Below are 20,773 nucleotides of genomic sequence, written 5' to 3' on the forward strand. Positions count from 1 at the left end.
GACTCAAGAGGGAGAAAGGGTGGCATGGGATAGGGGAGTGAAGGGAAGCTGGCAGTGGATAGGGCAACAGAAAAGATGCAGCAGGCAGGGCCCCTCATACACTGGAGGGCCACGTGGCCAGGCCTGGACCCAGACTCTCACCCTGGCTCCCAGGCAGCATTGGAGGTGTGGAGCCATATGTAGATGTTACTGCTACTTGGACCTACTTGGGCAGTCAGACTCCAAATTCAGAGTACTTTTGGGTTAGCATATGTCAGAGAGGGGAGCACACTTGGTGCTGTCTTCTGTGCAGTGTCTCACTCGCAGATTTGTGTTGTCACACAGGCAAAAGCAGATAGACACATATTCTTTGTTTTCATGCAACTGATGTGCCAACTATACATTAACATAGGTACATACACGTTCACACAGCTATACATGAGAAACTTGGCCCTTGTACTTCTGCATAGTTTCATACACATATCAGAAGCCTCCATCTGGCTGACAGGAATTTGGGGCTCTGGGAGATTTGTTTTTTAATCAGGGCAAAACCTGTGTTGGTAACCACATGTCCAGAGCCCTCCTGTACTCCCATCCAGGGTCCCCCTGAGCTGCTTCCCATTCCCCCAGGGCTAAGACCCAATATCCTCTATCCCTGCCCTCTAGTGTAAATGTGTATATTCCTGCCTATCCATCCTAGGCCCTGGCTTAGAGTGGGTGGAGAAGCCTTCCATGCCCTAACCTGTGCTCCTACCCAGCCCCCCTCCTCCTCAGCCCTATCACCCTCAGCTCTGTGTGTGTGTGTGTGTGTGCACGTGTGTGTGCGCGCACTGCAGGTGCAGGCATGTTGGGGCGTGTCTCATTTCAGAGGCTGAACTTCCCTTCCAGTCAGTGCTGGAAGGAGGTGGGCAGGGGAATGATAGGAAGGAAGGAGTGGATTGGCTCCACCCACCGTGCATTCTCCTGGTAGTCTTTTCCTCCGGACCGAGGAGTAGGTGGGGATAGGAGGGCACCCTCCCCATCTGCTGCTTGGCAGGGCATGAGCAAGTGTCCAGAGCAGGTCTATGGGGGTAGTAGAAGAGCTGTCTCTCTGGGCTCTCCCTCCAGCTGGGATCACCAACTGGGGTTGGCCCTTAAGTCCATGTGGGACATTGAGATCCCAGATTGCCCATAGTGGGAGGGCTGCAAGAGGGGCTGGGCCCCCATGGACCCTCCCCCCGACTCCCCCTGCCCCTCCAGGAGAAGCTTAGTGAGGTCCTGTTCAGTGGGAGGCAGCAGAGGAGGGAACATGTCTTCACCAATCCTGCAAGGAGACAGGAGAAGCAGTGGAGTAGGCATGGCGCTCACTCCCCTAGATGCCACCCAGCCTCCACCCCCAAGCCGCCACTTACCAAGTGCCCTGAGGAAACGGTCTCACTGGCTGGCTCAGGCAGCTGTCTTCCACCATGGGCACATCTGAGCAGAGCAGGGGCTCAGGGCTGGACACAGCATGTTCCTGAGGTTGGCACGGCAGCAGGCCCCTGCCAGGAACCAGCAAAGGAAATAAGGAGGGTGGGGCAAGGCCAGGAAAGAAGAAGTGCATGGGGTCAGGAGGGGCTTTGTCACTCACTGGGGATGAGGCTGGTCAAAAGGCAGACTCATCTGGCCCAGGCTTGGGGGCATCTGCAGGTGAGGCCTGGAAGTAGGGAGAGCACAGTCAGAGGAAGGCAGGCTAGGCGAAAGCAGAGTGGTGCAAAGTCAGGACCTCTGAGTGAGGAAACAAGCTCCAGCTCCTTATCCTGACTTAGTAGTGACCCTGAGCAAATTATTTCTATGATCTGAGCTCAGTCTTCTCATCTATAAAACGTGCATGTGTTAGGGGGGTGGATGAGCCAATTTCTAATGTTTCTTTCGACTCTGAACTTTGGTGGTTCGTAAGTCCCCAAGTCCTCACGCCCATCTCACCTTCTGGGAGGGGAGATGTTGTGCCTTGACTAAGAGTTAATAAGCATCTGAGCATCATACTTGGGGCAGAAAAACATCTAGGCCATTTCAAGGCCAAAACAGTCAAGTAAACAAAAATTAACAGCAGAGAAGTGACAGTGGCTCTCAGGGGCAGGACAGAAAATACAATAATACAGTCATGCACCACATTATGACATTTCTGTCAAAAACAGACCACAGTGGTCCCATAAGATTATAATCAAGGCCAGGCAGAGTGACTCACACCTGTAATCCTAGAACTTTGGGAGGTCGAAGTAGGAGGGTCTCTTGAGCCCAGGAGTTTGAGACCAGCTTAGGCAGTAAGTGAGACCTTGTGTGCAAAAAGACCTTAAAAAAGAATTAGCCGAGTGTGGTGGTGCACAGCAGCAGAAGGATTGCTTAAGCCCAGGAGGCAGAGGTTGCAGGGAGCCGAGATCTCATCACTGCACTCCAGCCTGGGTGACAGAGTGAGAGCCTGTCTCAAAAAAAAAATAAAAATAAATAAAAAATATATATATATAATCAATCTCAAAATTCATATTACACAAATATTTATCATTATGCTACTGTTTCCTTTTACTATTCACAACAGTATCATGCTGCTCAGGTTCATAGCTAGGAGCAATAAGCTACACCATATAGCCTCGGTGTATAGTAGCCTATACCATATAGGTTTGTGTAATTACACTCTCTGATGTTTGCATAACGATGAAACTGCCTAAGGACAGAAAGTGCTCCCTTGCTAAGTGATGCATGACTGGACTTACACAGCTTTTGCTATGAGCCAAGCACTCTGCTCAGCTTCACAAGTATTATGAATTCATTTAATGCAGTAGGGTAGGTTATTATTATTAGCATTATTATCCCCCATTATGCAGATGAGGCACCAAAGACTAAGTAATTTACCCCAAACCACTAAGTGGTGGAGCTAGAATTCAAACCTAGGCAGTCTTGATCTTAACTACTACCCCCTCATGAGAGTGGACAGAAGAGAAGAGGAAAGGCTGTTAGCATTTGCTGCTCCTTACTCACAGAGGAGCCTCTTCTAACAATTCAAATGCTCACCCCCTTGGAGTGGGATGGTATTGCCATGAGGTTTTTCACTTACTCCTGGAAGGTTGACAACACGTTGACCGATTCTTCTGGGGAGAGGCCTTGATATGAGGAGATGGAGTGAGAGTGTGGTGGGTACACCTGGGGCCTGGGGAAAGAAAACAGACCCCCTGATGCCAGCCCTTCTCCTGGACACCACCACACCCTGCTTTGGGAACTGGTGTCCCTTTCATAGAAAGGAAAATTCCCTGTTCTGCCCCTGCCAGTTCTCCCATCTGCCCATGCTAAAAGCCCATCTGCACAGACCACTCCCATTCCTGTCTTTCCAGCTCCTTACACCATCTCTGGGCCAAGCTGCATGCTCATGGAGGAATCAGAGGCCATTCCAAGTTCATAAGAGGGCACCATGGTAGGCATCTGGGGCTCTGGAGTAGGAAGTGGCTGGTCCCTGGAGGAGGGAAAGAGGTCCACGTGACTGACCAAGGTTGATGCTACCCCTCCTTCCTGCAGATAAGCACTAGGCTCCTGACCTACCCACTGTCCACACCACCACACTCACCTTTCCACAGTCATCTTGATAGTAGCTGGGACATAACCCCTGCCATCCTTACCCATCTGTTCAGCTGTTGCAAGAAGGAAAAGAGAGCCATGGAGTGCTCTGGGGTGAGGGAGGAAGGGAGGTGGAAAAGGTAGGCATAGATGATGGGGAGGTAGGAGAAGCACAGCTACATAATAGGGAGTGACATCAGGGAGAGGAGGGCAGCGGGGATCAAGAAGGTGGGTGACAGGAAGGAATCAGAGCCACCAGTTCCAGCTCACGCTTGTAGTGGCTCCGGAACGCCTCATCCTTGGGCTTCTTGGGATAGAGGTTCTTGAGCTGAGCAAGATCCCGGATTCGGTCCCCCAGTGAGCGAATGGACAGGTCTTTGGCAGAGAATGGCTGGATGTTTTCTATCTGTGGAGAGCCTATGGTAGGAATGAGATGCTGAGAACCCTCTGTTCAGACTTTCTTCCCCTTCCCCAGCCCCCACCATAAGACCTGTCCTCACTCCACCAAGGCAAGGGAGAGAGGACCTAGGGTGGGGCTCCTGAGGGAGAGAGGTCCACTAGTCCCCATTCCCACAGAGCTCACAATGAGAAGGTGAAAGTTTAGACCACAGAAGGAAGAAGAGAAGTTGGAAGAACTTCCTGAAGATCAGGATTGGCATCAGAAAGGTCAGGACATTTCATTCCCAGAAGAAACTCCAGAGGGAGGGCAAAGGCACAAAGACAGAGGACTGGCTGGGGTGACCTCACCATCCTGGCCCCGGATGACATGGGCAATGGTGATGCCCCCAATCTCTGAGTCGCTGAAGCGGAGGAGAAAGGTTCCATCGGGCTCATTGAGAAGAAGGCTAGTGACGTACTGTTTGCTGATGAAGCCAATGATCAGCCTGGCCGGGAGGAAGGAGAGGATGGGGCATGGGCAGTGGGTATGGAGGAGATTGGGTTTTGGCTGCTCAGACCACCCAGGGCAGGGACTCACTGGTCAGACCAGTAGCTCCGGAGACAGCGTTTGGTGAGATCCAGGACACCATCAAACCACTGCCAAAAGGTGAAGCCACGGCCCAGCAGGATCTCCTGGGGGACAGGGGACTGGTGTGAGTTGAGGGAGGGTCAGAGCTGGAGCCTGTTTAGGGCAGTTAGTGAGTTGTGAGTGCCTTCATGACAGAATCACAGGGCTGAGGGATCAAACCGGACCTGAGACCCCATCAATGACAACGACCAACCCTCATACTTACACATGCCAGCCACTATTTCAAGCCTTTCCATCTATTAATTTATTTGCTCTCTACAAGGTTATGGAGGTAGGCACTATAATAATTCCATTTTACAGATGGAAAAATGGAAGTCCAGAAACATCAAATGATGTGCCCAGGTCTACACAGCTGGTAAGAGGCAGAGCTAGGATTTAAACTCAGGCATTCTGGCGCGGGAGCCCCTCATAACTACTATGCTACACCCTCTCCCTAAGGAGGTGTGGCAGAGGTGAAGCCCAGAGGAAGGTAGCCTGCTGGGTGTGACTGCCTTGCTTCCTTTTGCTAACACACCCTCTGGTCACATGAGCATTTCTTTCTTCTCTTTAAAGATTCTCACACTTGAAAAAACAAACAACAAATAAAACACCAAAAAATAATATAACATAAAAGAACAAGAGTCAGAAATATGTGGTTCTTTCCCAGCCATGCCACCCACCTGCTTTGGGACCTTGAACAAACTACATAACCCTCTGAGCATCAGATTCCTCGTCTGTAAAATGGGGATAATTATAGCATCTACCAGCCGGGCGCGGTGGCTCACGCCTGTAATCCCAGCACTTTGGGAGGCCGAGGCGGGAGGATCACGAGATCAAGAGATCATCCTGGCTCACACGGTGAAACCCCGTTTCTACTAAAAATACAAAAAAATTAGCTGGGCGTGGCAGCACGTACCTATAGTCCCAGCTACTCGGGAGGCTGAGGCAGAAGAATCGCTTGAACCTGGGAGGCAGAGGTTGCAGTGAGCCAAGATCTCGCCACTGCATTCCAGCCTGGCAACAGAGCGAGACGCTGTCTCAAAACAATAAATAAATAAAATAATAGTATCGACCTCAAAGGGATGTTGGGAAGATTAAGTGAGATAATATACATAAAGCGTTAAGCACAGCGACTGGCATATAACAAGCTGTTGACACATGGTAGCTGGTATTACTGCACATGTCCCTGTGGGATTCCGTTCAGTTTTTGCAATAGGAATTATTTTTCTTTTCTTTTCTTTTTTTTTTCAAGATGGGGTTTCAATTTTGTAGCCCAGGCTGGAATGCAAGGGCACAATCTCAGCTCACTGCAACCTCTGCCTCCCGGGTTCAAGCGATTCTCCTGCCTCGGCCTACCAAGTAGCTGTGGTTACAGGCATGCACCACCACACTTGACTAATTCTGTATTTTTAGTAGAGACAGGGTTTCTCCATGTTGGCCAGGAGGTCTCCAACTCCCGACCTAAGGTGATCTGCCAGCTTCAGCCTCCCAAAGTGCTTGGATTACAGGTGTGAGTCACCATGCCCTGCTGTTATTGTTTTTTTTTTTTATTTTATTTTGAGAGGGAGTCTTACTCTGTTGCCCAGGCTGGAGTACAGTGGTGCAATCTCAGCTCCCTGCAGCTTCTGCCTCCGGGTTCAAGAGAGTCTCCTGCCTCAGCCTCCTGAGTAGCTGGGATTACAGGTACGCACGACCACGCCTAGCTAATTTCAGTAGAGACAGGATTTCGCCATGTTGACCAGGCTGTTTTTGAACTCCTGACCTCAGGTGATCCACCCGCCTTGGCCTCCCAAAGTGCTGGGATTACAGGCGTGAGCTGCGACGCCCAGTTTTTTTTTTTTGAGATGGAGTTTCGCTCTTGTTACCCAGGCTGGAGTGCAATGGCGCGATCTTGGCTCACCGCAACCTCCGCCTCCTGGGTTCAGGCAATTCTCCTGCCTCAGCCTCTCGAGTAGCTGGGATTACAGGCACGCGCCACCATGCCCAGTTAATTTTTGTATTTTTAGTAGAGACGGGGTTTCACCATGTTGACCAGGATGGTCTCGATCTCTTGACCTCGTGATCCACCCGCCTCGGCCTCCCAAAGTGCTGGAATTACAGGCTTGAGCCACCGCGCCCGGCAGCTTTTTTTTTTTTTGAGACGGAGTCTTGCTCTTTCACCCAAGCTGGAGTGCAGTGGTGTGATCTCAGCTCACTGCAACCTCTGCCTCCTGGGTTCAAGCGATTCTCCTGCCTCAACCTCCCAAGTAGCTGGGATTACAGGCATGTGCTACCATACCTGACTAATTTTTGTATTTTTAGTAGAGATGGAGTTTCACCATGTTGGCCAGGCTGGTCTCGAACTCCTGACCTCAGGTGATCTGCCCGCCTCGGCCTCCCAAAGACTGGGATTACAGGTGCTAGCCACTATGCCCGGCCAGGAACTATTTTTCCAATGGGTCAAAGTCACTTTGAATCAGAGCTCTGTTTACACACAACCTGGGTGAGTCATACAGTAAAGAGGAAGGACAGATGGCCCCCAAACCAAAACCTCAGGGATGCCAGAGAATGCAGCTCCAGGGCCAACCCCAGGCCTGGGGTCCATGACCCGCCTTCCTGAAGGACCTGAGGAGGCACTGTGGAGACCCCAACAGGAGGTCCCTGCGTGGAGGTTGGGCAGGCCCTGAGTGCCCCAGGGATGAAGAGCTTGGGGGTGGGAGGTTCAAAGAGCAGGAGAATGACCTTGTTGAACTGCGACCAGGACACAGAACGGTGCTGGAAGGCCTCCATGCTGAGGCTGTTGTCATTGAAGATCTTCTGGGCCAGGAAGAGGAAGTGCTCTGGGAGCAGCCCCCGGTTGGTTCCCACCTCAGCCATGAACTTCAGATTCAGAGTTTCACACATCCTCTCCCAGGGCACCCGCTCGGCCACCACAAAGGGCACGCGGTCCTGGGGAGAAGCGGGAAGAAGAGAGCACCGCAGGCTACCGTCTTATTCTTCCTCGGGCTGGCCTTCATCCCTCCCACCTGCCTGTGGCCTACCCCTCCACAGCACCTAAGCTTGCTCACAAACATGCTGCTTTTTCTAGGTTACGGTGCTGTGGCCTGATAGTTGTTAAGACTGGGGTGAAAAGAGGTCAGAAGCATGAAAGCAGGCCCATGAGAAGCCATTAAGACCACGCCCATTTGAAGATGCCTGCCACCCCATCAACAAGCCTGGACCACTGCCCATGTTAGAACCCACCCTGCCCCATCCCCTCCAACTCCAGGCCTTTCCTCACCATCTCAGAGAAGGCATTGTCCCACAGGATGGTGGCTTTAGCATTGTTGTCTTGGTTGCCATGGACGATGACCACAAGGGGCAGAGACAGGGCCTGAAGAGGATGAGGACAGGGGTTTCTTTTCATCCTTTCTTTACTTTTCTCTCCTCTCTCTCTCTCTTTTTTTTTTTTTTGAGATAGTATCTCACTCTGTTGCCCAGGCTGGAGTGCAATAGTGCAAGCTCAGCTCACTGCAACCTCAACTTCCAGGGCTCAAGCGATCCTTCCACCTCAGCCTCCTGAATAGCTGTAACTACAGGTGTGTACCACCTAATCCAGCTAAATTTTTATTTTTTGTAGAGACTGAGTCTCCCTATGTTGCCCAGGCTGGTCTTGAACTCCAGGCTCAAGTGATCCTCCCATCTTGGCCTCCCAGAGTGCAGAGATTTTACAGGGGTCAGCCACCATACTCCATCAGAGGACAGAGGTTTCTTAGTGGAGCAAGAATGTTCTTCAGGGGGCTCGCTCTGAGCACTCAGAGAAGTTATTGGACTCACACATCAGAATCAAAAAGCTCATGGCACGTTATTAAATGCTTTCTGAAGCTCAATCAGGGCCTCACTGTAGAGAAGTGGTTAGGAGTCACTGCTATGGGGCCAGACCTCCGGGTTTCAAATACCAGCTCCAACACTTAGCTGTGTGACTGGGACAAGCTGCTTAAACTTTCTGTGTCTCAACATCCTTATCTATAAAATGAGGCTAATAATACTGCCTACCTCATAATGTTATTGTTAAAACCAAACGTGTGTGTGCTGCCACGCACGTGTGTGTGTAACATTTAAAAGAGTGCCCTGGTCTATGGCAAGCGCTTCCTAAGTGTTTGCTGCTATCCACTACCATCCCCTGCTCTGTGAGCTCTGTGCTGTTGCTCCTCCCCACTCACCCGGACCCAGCCTGCATGAACCCCAGATACATGGGGTATGGGGCAGTCACAAGGGGTGTGGGTCCAGGACCCCTGTGTGTGGCATTCAAGGAGGACTCGGGGTCCCAGGTAGGGGCAGGGCTGGGCCACAGTTCACCTGGAGCTGGATGGGGAGTTTGCCGGGTCCGAGCGTGAGGCTGGCGGAGAAGAGCACAGCACACTTCTCCTCTGTGACAGACTCGGTGCCCTTCCGCTCACACCGCTTGATCTTCTTGAGAAGCTGTGGGTGGGGTGAGGGAGAGCAAGGGCGAGGGCATGAGGACAGAGACCGAGTCTCCTGGGCTTCCCGACATCCTCTCCAAGGAGAATCCCATAGTCTCCTAGTGGTGCCCCCCTCACTGCCCACTGCATCTCAAATCCGCTCACCAGGTTCTTGAACAGGGCAGAGCAGCAGTTCCCAGGAATGCTGTTCTCCAAGGGCACAGTGTTGTTGATGATTTCTCCAGTGCTTTCTCTGCCAGGGGAGGTCAGAGTGTGAACGAGCTCAGCTCACTTTGGCCAGGTGCGGTGACATGCTTGAGTGCATGGGTGAGTGTAGACTACCCACTGTCATCAGCCTTAAATCTCCATGTCTCTGGGTTCTTAAGGCAGGAGTCCCCATCTTGGCCAAATCATGATGCCCCCACCCCATTCCAGCCCTAACTGGGTCCCTTCCTTTCTTCTGCCTTGACTGTTCAGGGTCTCCACCTCCCATGGCTCTCCCTCCCCATCCCTTGCTCTTTTCAGTGCCAGCCTGCCTCTATCACCCTAACAGGCCTCTCCAACCCCAGGTCCAATCCCAGCTTACGCTCCAGCTCCAGGACCCTGAGGCACACTCAGCTCCCTCGCCTGCTTCTCTGTCACCATGTCGGCCCTGACCAGTGGAGGCTTGGCTGGGGCCCCCAGGAACCGCAAGCCCAACAGGAATCGAACTCCAGCCTGGAACTTGGTCTGAGTCTTCAGTACCTGAGGGGGCTGCTTCTCCACCAGGAAACAACTGGGAGTGAGGAGGATGCAAGGGGAGTTGGAGGCTGGGTCCTTGTCCTTGTTGGTTGGTGCCCTCCCCACAGCGCTAGTCCCCTTCTTTTCTTCCTTGGGGTCTGTTCTAGGCCGGACTGAGGGCTCCCAGGGCATACCTGGTGACGAGGGTTCGCAGGACTTCATCTAGCCGGCTAATCAGCGACGCCCGGGTCTTGGGCTCAAGCTCCCCACCAGTCGCCCCTACCTCCTGCTGCAGCCGGGAATAAATGTCCACCAGGCTCTCACACCTGGGGCCAGGACAGTGGTCAGGGGGCACAGGATCAATGCTGCTTGCTCCGGCCCAGGGTCCCTTCCCCTATACCCAGGCAGAAAGCAGGCTATCGTGTGTGGAAGACTGGGGTGGATAGTGGGTATGGCTGCAAGGCACCGGGGGTTGAGGGGGGTTCTGTGATCTGTCGGCCTAGGGTCTGGGTGGGAGGTTCATTCTCAGTGCCTACACCCACGACGGAAACCCATCCGCCTCTCCCCTGAGGGCTCGTGCACCCAGGACAGCTACCAGCACTTACAGTGCTTTGTGGAAAACTGGAAAGTGTTCCCACTTAATAAACCAAATGGAAAAGCCTTCCTAGTCCTCTGGGCATGGGGCTTGAGGATAGAAGCATGGGTTGGATGAGTCCCCGACTGTGCCCTCAACTGGCCCCCCTTGTACAGGATGTGAACTGATCAACGGTGGGCATAGGCTCGCTGGAACTGGCTTTTATGCATCTTCGTCCACTCCAAGGCCCTCCTGCCTGGCTGCTTCTCTCTTTCACCTGTAGGGCCTCCAGCAGGGTCAGCTGTCCACCCCCAGCTTGCCCCCCTTCCCCATCAGCCCTGGCCCAACCTCTCCTGGAGTGGGGCCAGGCTCTCCTCAAAGGGCGCGCCATTCCCTGCCAGCTGCTGCTGCCGTTTCCAAATCTGGATCCTCTTCAGTACCAGGGCCTTGGCTGCCTCCAGCTCCCCAGTGGTCTCCTGCAGTAGCATGGCCAGGGCCTACGGGCAGAGAGGGGCCTGAGCCAGGGCCGCATGCTGCCGCGCACCCAGCTCCTGGGATAGGGCTCTTCTTCTCACTCCTCTGGCGTTCCCTTACCCCACCTCAGTCTGCGTGTCTCTGAGGTCTAACTTCCATCCCTCCAGCTGCACTTCAACCTCAGTCTCCACCTCTCAGCCCATTACTCACCTCACTTGGCCCAGTCCCATTAGCAGGAGTTTCTACGAATCTGTGCAGAGACACTGAGGGTGGGGGCAGAAACCAGGGGTGCAGACAGATTAGAGGTTCAGTTAAGGCTGAGATCTAGGAGGGGACCACTCCCATACACTCCCCAGAACTGCCCTGGCCCCCACCTTGGCCAGTCTCAGCGCCCTCCTGTAGGGCTTCTCGGAGAAGGTGGATGTCCCCTACTCGGTGCTGCAGCCTCCGCAGGGCTGTGTTAAACTTGAGTTCTTCCTGCTTCCAGTGGAAAGACATTGGCAAGTGACGGAACTACACAGGAAGGACAGATGCCAAGAGGTGAAACACCCCACTCATCCCTCTACACTGGCCTCCACCCTCTGGTCTGCAGACACCATTTTCTTGCTCCCCTCTCCTCTTTGGCAGTTCTTCCTGACCTTTTGGAATATCCTGGGGATAAGACCTTTCTCCTAGCAGAATCAGTTCCTTATCCCTTGCTCTGCTCTCCCCAGGCCTCCTACCCTCAGTCCCTCATAGGAAGATTCCCTGGGCTTGACTTGGGGTTCACTCTGACCCTAGGAACCTCCTTTGGTCACTCCTGGGCCTAGAACACTGAGCCTTTACTAAGGTTCAAATTCTTTCTAGTTTGTGACGGCTCAGGCCAAAGTCTCAAGGAATTGAGCTGGGAAGTGGGATATCACAATACCTGTTCCATAATAGCTTTTTTCTCTCCTTGAAGTATTTGTCTGAAAGTGGCCACCAGCTTCAGGGGGTCCCTCTGGTATATGCTCTATAGAAATAAGGGTGGTAAACAGGGAGCTTGGCTCCTACCCATGTCCTCCAATCCCTCCAATCCCCAGGCCCCCATTCACATATACACTTTAAGGCAGCACAGCTGTAGACTCCAGAAGTTTTTGTGCATTTGCATACTTTTAAAATCTAATTTGCCTGCTCGCTAGCAGCTAACCACAGGAACACCAATTTGCTTCCAACATCCAACCAATTTTCTTCCAGTGCCCAATGCTCAACCCAGCTCTACCTCAGCCCCACCCAGCCTTGTCCCCTCCCCTCCTGCCCCACCTCCAAGGTGCTGATATGTTGCAAGATGGTGCTCCCCTCCCCCTGCTCTCCCGCTGAGGCCTGAAGGCGCTGGACAGTGGCTGAAAGTAGGGCGCTAGCCATGTTGCGGCAGAAGTCGTCTGCACCGACCAGGAACTCCCTGCAGGAAGATCAGGATGAGGCTACCTCAGGCCAGGGCTTCCTCAGCTCTCCTGACCCTCCACCCTACAGGCAAAAGCTCAGCAGTTCCTTTATTTCCCAGTCTTCCGGCTGTTATGAGATACGCCCTTGTCCCAGCCCAAACCCCACTCCTCTTTGGCTCAGCCTCCTAAGAGATGGGGTCTCCATGTGTCAACATTCATAGCCTGGTCTTGATGGGGCACAGACTCCCTGCTAAATCTAGGCCACTACGTATGGAATAACAGGTCTCAAGTTCTGAATCCATGGGTGAGGGGAGGAGAATCTAAGGAGAAGGAAGATGAGTCAGGGAAGACTTGGGGGACCAGCAGGGAGCAGCCAGGACTCACCAGGGCTGGTTCTCCAGCCAGTCGCCCAGAAGATGCCGCAGGTGTTGGGGAAAGTCGACATAGAGTCGCTGCACTTTTTCTGGGGGCATCTTGGAGACCAGAGCCCACAGAGACATGATCTGGGACTTGGAGGTTGCCTGGAGGAGAAAAATAAGGCCACTCTGAGAGGTGCCCAAGAAACTTGGCCTATCTTCTGGGGCAACCAGGGACCTCTTATAGATAGCTGTCTTAGGAACCGTCCCCACCACCACTCACGGCCAGACCACCTTTAACCAGGGGCATTCTGGGTCAGTGCCTGAGATGGGGATAACTCCTTCAATGGTAGATACAGGGGCAGGAAGAGCTAAGCTGCAGCCAGAGGGGTGGGGAGACAAAGGGAGACAGGGCAGTAGGGAGAGAGCTCTCTTAGAGATGGCAGAGGATTTGGTTGCAGCTCTAGACCTGGCTCTGGTTCTGTAAGCAAGGAGCCTTCCCTGTGTGAGCTTCGATCTTCTCATCTATAAAATATGAGTGTTAGATGAGCGGCGAACTTTCCAAACTTTTTAAAGCACTAGTCAATGTCAGCTTTTAATCTGTGGAATCTGAATTACATAAAAGGTATGAAACTGAAGATGCCCTGTTGAAAGAGAGCATGGGAAGCCTGAAACTCAACTGTTCTATTTCCCTCTCCCCACCTCCTGACTCCAAAGGTGTCCCTAGACAAACCTCTCAAAATTCTTTTTTTAAACCTATCAAAATTCTAAGACTCCATGAGATAATTTGAAAACCACAAGGCTAGATGATGAAGCGGATGGGACAATAATAACACCTACTATTTGTTAAGCGCTTACTATGTATGAGGCATTAGACTCAGTGCATTATCTCACTCAAGCCTCACAACACTTTTGAAAATATATAATATCCCATTTTATAGATGAAGGAACTGAGGCTTAAGGAGTTTCTCTAACATGCCTAAGGCCACTCAGTAAGTGAGTTTGGAAAGCAGGCTTTCAATCTGAGTGGGGATTAACCAACTCACTGTGCTGTTAGGATCCCTTCCAGGGGCAAATCTCATCATCCTAAGACGTGGGGGAAGGTGGGAGGAGACTTGAAGGAGGAGAGATGGAAAAGGAAAGTGGAGAGCTAAGGAAGAGGATGGGGAGCCTGGAAAAAGGTGGGCTTAGTAAGCCAGGAGTAAAGAGCCTAGAAGAGAGAGGAAGCTGGAGGGCTAGAAGGCGAAGGGGAGAGATGAAAAGAGGGAGAGAGGAGAGGAGGGGATGGGGAAGTAGACAAGAGGATTGCATCCCCATTTCCAGGTTGGGGGGACTGGGTAGACCAGTGGTTTCCCAGGGGCCTCTTAGTTCATGTTTCTCATATCCCCCTCCCAGAGATGAGGGAGAGGATGGGATGACAACTCCCTGGGTCTACCTGAACCCAGTAACCCCAAGTCCTCCTGTTGTATGTTCAGCCTCTCCCCTCTCCCAGGACTCTCAAAGGGATGGAAAATGGAGAGGCCCCATGCTCCAAGACCCTCATGCCCCTCTCTCCTCCAGTTCCCACTTCCCCCAGCTCTTTTCTCCTCAAGGCAGAATCCTTCTCTCTCCTGCTCAGGGTCCTCCAACAGGCCTTTTATTAACCCATGAGAGACAGGGCCTCTGGACTGGGCGGGCATTGCTTTCCTCTGCATCCCCTTGTAGAGTGACCAGCCTCCTGGCATGACCCTGGCTAGAAATATCCAACCTTTCTCCTTCCCCAGACATCAAGAAGACACATTTCTCCCCATCCCAACCCATAACAAGGCTGGGTCTATTGGCTGGACCAGGACAGGGGCACCTTTTGCCTTCAGCCCCCTGAAGGTGAAGGGAGGGAGGAGCCACGGCGTGGGGGGCGGGGCCAGTGTTCCTTCCCAAACCCAGAAGGGAAGCGCTAGGTCCGGGATCCTTGTCTGCCTGCTTGGTGGCCTAAACTCGCTCATCCCAACCCCTACCTCCCCGAGTCCTCTGACCGTGGCATCACAGAATCGAAAGTTAAAACAGCTTCTGAGTTGCCCAATGTGTGGATGTGGCGGTGGGGGCGGGGGGGGGGGGAGGCGGAGCCAGTTCAGCACGAGTAGGGTTAACTCGGCGCCGCCACTGGGAAATCTCAGCGTCTACAGCAGCCAAGCGTGGAGCAGTTTTGAGGGGGAAATTCCCCCTCCTCTGGGGCACCATGAGGTCTACATCTGGGGCTTGCTCACCCCCCAGCCACACCCTTGAACAGGAACCTTTAGCGGAGGGCAGGATAGGGGTTTAACAAGGATCCACTGCTCTCTGGCATCAACCTTCCAGGGAGGGGCGGCCACTTCCCCCGACCCAAGGCAGAGGGGCACTCCTTCACCTCCTTTCCCTGACTTTCCACGACGCTGGGGGTACAGGGGTGAGGCTGTGAGGACATGACCCATGGCGGAGGGGAGTACTGAGGCCTGGACCCTCCCAGATTCCTCCAGGAGTTCAAAACTGCCAAAACCCAGTGCCACCAGCCACCAACACTAGCTGAAACCATCTCCTGGGGACGATCCACTCAGCCAGAGGAGGATCCCGAGAGCTCCCCGCCAATCCACCCCCACACACTCATAGAGGGCCCCGCACCCCCCTCGGAGGCAACCCCTCACCTTGGCAACCCCTCTGCTGTCTTCTCCCCTTCTCAGTGGGCACTGCCAGGCCCCATGGGTCTGTAGCTCTGTCCAGCGAGTTCAAGGCTGGCCCTGCTAGCACCTCCCCCCTTCCACCACCACTACCAAAAAGAAAAATAAAATAAAACACACACACACACACACACACACACACACACACACTCCTCTCCCGTCCTCCCTCTTCAGTGTAAGCAGTGGCTGCCCCAGCCCGCTGTTTCCGGCTTCTCCTTCTACCCAGGTCCCTCCCTGGAGCTCTGACGACACAGAGAAGAGAAAGTGGGCTGGAGGAGGAAGAGGAAGAAAGTGGGGTGAATATGTGTGCCTCCTGTGCCGAGTGGGGGAGCACGTGTGGGATCAGGACTAGGGGCCAGGCCTTGGAGCCAGGCTGGGGGGGGAGGCTGACCCCCACTTATTCCAGCCCCCTCAAAAGCACCAGCTTTTCTCCAGAAAGTCACCCAGTATGAAACAGAGACATGCCACCCCTAACTGCCTGGCTCCCAAACTCAAATTCTGCCAAGGGCGGGGGTTTGGGCCCACGAGGGACTGGGCTCCCCAGGGCCTCAGGAAAAGTAAATCTCTCAGGACTCTGCGCTCCCTCCAGTGGAGGACCCTGAAAGCAGCCGGGGACCTCGATGCCAGCGGGAACTCCTAGGTTCCCCCCCTCCCTTCTAGCAGGGAACGCCTTAGAGTTCGGTCTCGTGACCACTGATGGGAGGGAGTGGGGGAGGGTAACCCTCAGCTCAGAATTCCGGAGGACTCCAGGAGTCCCTTGGACTCAAGCTGGTCTTTGCCCCCTCCTCACAGGGCACCCCTCCTTAGACCGTGGTGGGAACCAGAACTAGCTGGAGCTGCTGTCTGCAGATTCACAGGGGACAAGTTTGAATACGAATCTGCTGTGTTCTTGTCTGCCAAGTTCCTATCTGTTTCTGGGGTAAACACTGAGACACGCCAAGAAACAAACACACATGCACAACTTCCCTGACCACAAGACTACACACACACACACACACACAAACACACGTGCAGGCAGGCTCACAAACATGTCCGCACTCAGAGCCCATTGCAATCACATCACACACACACACACGCGCACGCACACACGTCTTGCTCAGCTTCTGAGTCATCATGATAACTAGTGGAGGGTTCTGCAGTTTTTGCTGGGGGAGGAGCTGGAGGAGACCAAGGGACTCAGAGAGGCCTTTATTCCCCCACACCTGAGAGCCCCAGTGGAAAAGGTGGTGTCTGAGGGGCGGTGGGAAGAAGTTTCTGTTTCCTTCCTCCCTCCCATAGCAGGGCTGGGCCAAGGGGCCAAAGCTAGGCCTATGCTGCCCCCTGGTGCCTAAACTGATTTCCAGAACCAGCTCCTCCCTCTCCATGCCTTGCTACCTGGCAGGTCCTGAATGAGTGCACGTGTGTGTGAACCCAACCAGGTGGCAGAGGGTTTGAAAACAGCAGAATATGGCAATTAAGATCTTGGACTGTGGATACAGCTGGTTGGGTTCAAATCCTGCTAATACTGCTAACCACACAACCCCGGGCAATTTACTCTGTGATTCATTCTTGTCATCTATAAAAATGGAGCAAATAAGTCTTAACCCATAATGTGAGAATAAGATGCACTGATACATTTGAAGTCTTAGAACAATGCCTGACACACAGTAACTGTCAGGCACTATTTTTGTGGTTCGGAATTAACCAGGTATGAGGAAAGCAGAAGGGTCTCCATCCTACATAGAAGTCCCCAGATTTGGGGGGTCATATTACTGCCAAAAGGATCCTATTGAGGGTACATGTGCATATGTGTTTGCTGTGTCTGCAGGGCAGTGAATGAAAGAGGAAGGCGAGCAGGGGTGGAGGTGCCAGGCAGGGACTCTGTCCACTGGCTTATCCAGCAAGCAATGCTAGGATCAGGGTGTGTGCACATACATGTTAATAGCACACATGCTTTGTATGTGCTCCTGGTTGCCCACTCTGCCTGCAGAAATCCACAGGCAGTAGGTGAAGCCAGGCCTTACCACCTAAGGGTGTCAGAGCTACAAGTTCCCAAAGACTTGGGCAGGAGGAGGGAAAAGAGTAAATGTGGTCTCTGACTTTGGTTCCTTTTAGAGGGTAGGAAGGTGAGGAGCAAGTACTGGTAGAAAAATAATATTTATTGTCTCCCTTTCTAACCGATTATGCTAGTGGGAACACTGTGATGTTATGGGGGTAAAAAACAGAATTTAGAGATAAATCTGGCTTGAGTCTGACTCCATTTAAGAGCTTCACAATCAGGTGTCAATCCCTCAAATGTGAATAATCGTCATACCTGCTTCAACAGAGTCTAGGCTAGGGTAAAGTGCCTCGGGTGTGAAATTTAAGAAGAGAGTCATCTTTGGATTGTACATTGCAGGGTCTGTCAGACCTTTGTTAATGACATCTGTGCCCGCATGACTGTGAGGGTGACTGTATCACCCTCCTCTGGACCCTGCCATCCCATCAAGTGGTGGTAAAGATTGCACAAGAGAAAGCATAAGGAAAAACTACCTTTATGTCTGTTTACTGCAGGTTACAACCCAATAGTAAGTCACAAAATCCATCTGGTGAGTGTACTAGTTTGCTAGGGCTGCTGTAACAAAGTAATACAAATTGTATGACCTAAACAACAGAAATCTGTCCAAGATGCTGGAGGCTAGAAGTCCAAGATCAAGGTTAACATTAGCAGGGTTGATTCCTTCTCAGGGATGTGCAGGAAGACTCTGTTCCAGGCCTCCCTCCTTGGCTTGTAGATAGCCATTTTCATGTTCACACGGTCTTCTTCTTGTATGCAAGTAGGCCTTTAAGTATCCTTTTTTCAAGGACACCACTCATATTGCATTACGGCCCACCCTAATGGCCTCGTTTTTTTTTTGTTTGTTTGTTTGTTTTTTTTCGTAAGAATATCACTGTATTTATTTTCCTACAGGTAATTTTTCTACGGCTTCGACATTTTCTTTCCAATATTAAAAGAAAAAATTCTAAAGTTTAGAACTAGATCACTTGGCCCTTTCTCTTTTTATCTCCTCCCAGTTCAAAATGCTTGCATCTCTTAATGGCCAACATCCTCTTGGATCTGCAGTTAGGCTCAACACATTCCAGCCGGAGCACTATCTTCTTTGTGGTCTTAGCCTGCTTCCAGAAAATTGGCTTTGTCTGCCCATCATAGCCACTCTGCTTCTGATCATAGCGCCTCTTTCCCTGGGCATACAAGGAATCCTTGCCCTTCTTATACTGTGTCACTTTGTGAGGCTGATGCTTGCCACACTTCTTACAGAAGGTTCTTCGGGTTTTAGGTACATTGACCATCTTTGCAGAAGGGCTGGTCTGTCTATATGATGGAAACCAGAAACGGCGTCTGAGACATTCGACTTGCACAGCTCTCGCCTCGCAACAGGAAAGGGAGGAAAGGCTAATGACCTCGTTTTAACTTAATTGCCTCTGTAAAGACCCTATCTCAAAATAAGGTCACATCCTGAGGTACTCGGGATTAGGACTTCAAGAGAATTTTTGAGGAACACAACTCAGCCCATAACAGCATCTTGGCCAGGTATAATGGCTCACACCTGTAATCCCAACACTCTGGGAGGCTGAGGCAGGAGGAGTACTGGAGGCCAGGAGTTTGAGACAAGCCTGGGCAACATAGCAAGATCCCATCTCTAAAATAAAAACAAAATTAAAAAGAAAACATTAAAAAACAGTGTCTTGACCATCGCTCTTTAAAACTGAAATAGAGGCCAGGTGCAGTGGCTCATGCCTGTAATCCTAGCACTTTGGGAGGCTGAGCTGGGTGGATTACCTGAGGTCAGGAGTTCGAGACCAGGCTGGCAAACATGATGAAGTCCCGTCTCTACTAAGATACAAAAAATTAGCCGTGCATGGTGGCACATGCCTGTAATCCCAGCTACCCAGGAGGCTGAGGCAGGAGAATCACTGGAACTCAGGAGGTGGAGGCTTCAGTGAGCTGAGATTGCACAACTGCACTCCAGCCTGGGCGACAGAGTGAGCCTCTGCCTCAAAAAAAAAAAAGAAAAAAAACTGAAGTAGAATAGAACAGTATAGAAGATACCAGCAGAAGGCATCATGCAAAGTAAGGATAAGTATTGTTTAATTAAACTTTTGTTTCAGCTTTATATACGTATCTGAATTTTTTTGGGGGGTGGGGGACATAGTCTCCCTCTGTTGCTCATGCTGGAGTGCAGTGGCTCAATCTCAGTTCACTGCAACCTCTGCCTCCCAGGTTCAAGCAATTCTGTCTCAGCCTCCTGAGTAGCTGGGACTACAGGTGCATACCATAATACCTGGTTAATTTTTGTATTTTTAGTAGAGACAGGGGTTTCTATCAGTCAGGCTGGGCTAGAACTCCTGACCTCAAGTGATCTAGTTTTGTATTTTTAGTAGAGACGTGAGTTTCTATTGGTCAGCCTGGTCTAGAACTCCTGACCTCAGGTGATCCACCCACCTCGGCCTCCCAAAGTGCTGGGATTACAGGTATGAGCCACCATGCCTGGGCCTATATGTATCTGAATTCTGAGTCATAATGTAAAACATACTTTTTAGTGCTGGCTGTGTTAAAGGAAAAAAAAAAAAAAGCATAGCGGGGCATGGTGGCTCACACCTGTAATCCCAGCACTTTGGAAGGCCAAGTTGGGGAGATCACCTGAGGTAAGGAGTTTGAGACCAGCCTGGCCAACATGGTGAAACACTGTCTCTACTAAAAATACAAAAATTAGCCAGGCATGATGGCGCAGGCCTGTAGTCCAAGCTACTCAGGAGGCTGAGGCACGAGAACTGCTTAAACCCAGGAGGTGGAGGCTGCAGTGAGCCGAGATAGCACCACTGCACTCCAGCCTGGGCAACAGAGTGAGACTTCAGCTCAAAAATAATAATAATTGGCCAGCGCGGTGGCTCACGCCTATAATCCCAGCACTTTGGGAGGCCGAGGTAGGCAGATCGTGAAGTCAGGAGATCGAGACCATCCTGGCTGACACGGTGAAACCCTGCCTCTATTAAAAATACAAAAAAATTAGCCGGGCATGGCAGTACACACCTGTAGTCCCAGCTACTCAGGAAGCTGAGGAAGAGGAATTGCTTAAACCCAGGAGGTGGAGGTTGCAGTGAGCCAAGATCGCGCCACTGCACTCCAGCCTGGTGACAGAGTGAGACTCCATCTCAAGAAAAAAAAAAAGAAAATAGAAGCACAATTTGGATACTGGTGGCCACCACATATTCCTCTGCATAACTTCTTAATTATTTTGTGGTACATCTTCCTTCCTTTTTTTTGGAGACGGAGTTTCGCCCTTGTTACCCAGTTACCCAGGCTGGAGTGCAATGGCGCGATCTCAGCTCACCGCAACCTCCGCCTCCTGGGTTCAGGCAATTCTCCTGCCTCAGCCTCCTGAGTAGCTGGGATTACAGGCACGCGCCACCATGCCCAGCTCATTTTTTGTATTTTTAGTAGAGACAGGGTTTCACCACGTTGACCAGGATGGTCTCGATTTCTTGACCTCGTGATCCACCCACTTCGGCCTCCCAAAGTGCTGGGATTACAGGCGTGAGCCACCGCGCCCGGCCTACATCTTCCTT

General features: G+C 51.9%; 2 protein-coding genes across 2 annotated transcripts; both read right to left on the reverse strand.

Annotated features, from left to right (window-relative positions):
• Positions 1-329: 329 nt before the first annotated feature.
• Positions 330-15,406, reverse strand: STAT6 (signal transducer and activator of transcription 6). Its single transcript, XM_012469699.3, has 22 exons — positions 15,155-15,406; positions 12,526-12,662; positions 12,020-12,158; positions 11,646-11,729; positions 11,113-11,251; positions 10,949-11,001; positions 10,613-10,761; positions 9,885-10,016; positions 9,557-9,745; positions 9,136-9,223; positions 8,867-8,989; positions 7,809-7,901; positions 7,271-7,477; positions 4,520-4,614; positions 4,291-4,427; positions 3,814-3,960; positions 3,554-3,617; positions 3,332-3,442; positions 3,050-3,142; positions 1,589-1,654; positions 1,371-1,499; positions 330-1,282 (listed from the first exon to the last, which is right to left on the reverse strand). Exons 2-22 carry the CDS (start codon positions 12,639-12,641, stop codon positions 1,093-1,095), a joined length of 2,544 nt encoding a protein of 847 aa, XP_012325122.2. The 5' UTR covers positions 12,642-12,662; positions 15,155-15,406; the 3' UTR covers positions 330-1,092.
• Positions 15,407-18,099: 2,693 nt separating this feature from the next.
• LOC105729078 (large ribosomal subunit protein eL42-like) lies at positions 18,100-18,537 on the reverse strand. Its single transcript, XM_012469701.3, has one exon. It carries the CDS (start codon positions 18,494-18,496, stop codon positions 18,182-18,184), a length of 315 nt encoding a protein of 104 aa, XP_012325124.3. The 5' UTR covers positions 18,497-18,537; the 3' UTR covers positions 18,100-18,181.
• Between the last annotated feature and the right edge of the window lie 2,236 nt (positions 18,538-20,773).

The sequence above is a fragment of the Aotus nancymaae genome, unplaced genomic scaffold, assembly GCF_030222135.1.
Source record: "Aotus nancymaae isolate 86718 unplaced genomic scaffold, 86718_ANA_hifiasm-v0.15.2.pri h1tg000016l, whole genome shotgun sequence".
NCBI lineage: Eukaryota > Metazoa > Chordata > Mammalia > Primates > Aotidae > Aotus > Aotus nancymaae.

Coding starts and splice junctions, on each gene's coding strand:
- STAT6 (XM_012469699.3), bottom strand. CDS start 12,641: ATGTCTCTGTGGGCTCTGGTCTCCAAGATGCCCCCAGAAAAAGTGCAG. Junction 11,002..11,112: donor GGGCGCTGAGACTGGCCAAG/GTGGGGGCCAGG, acceptor CCCCACCCTCAG/TGTCTCTGCACAGATTCGTA. Junction 1,500..1,588: donor TTTGACCAGCCTCATCCCCA/GTGAGTGACAAA, acceptor GGTTCCTGGCAG/GGGCCTGCTGCCGTGCCAAC.
- LOC105729078 (XM_012469701.3), bottom strand. CDS start 18,496: ATGGTCAATGTACCTAAAACCCGAAGAACCTTCTGTAAGAAGTGTGGC.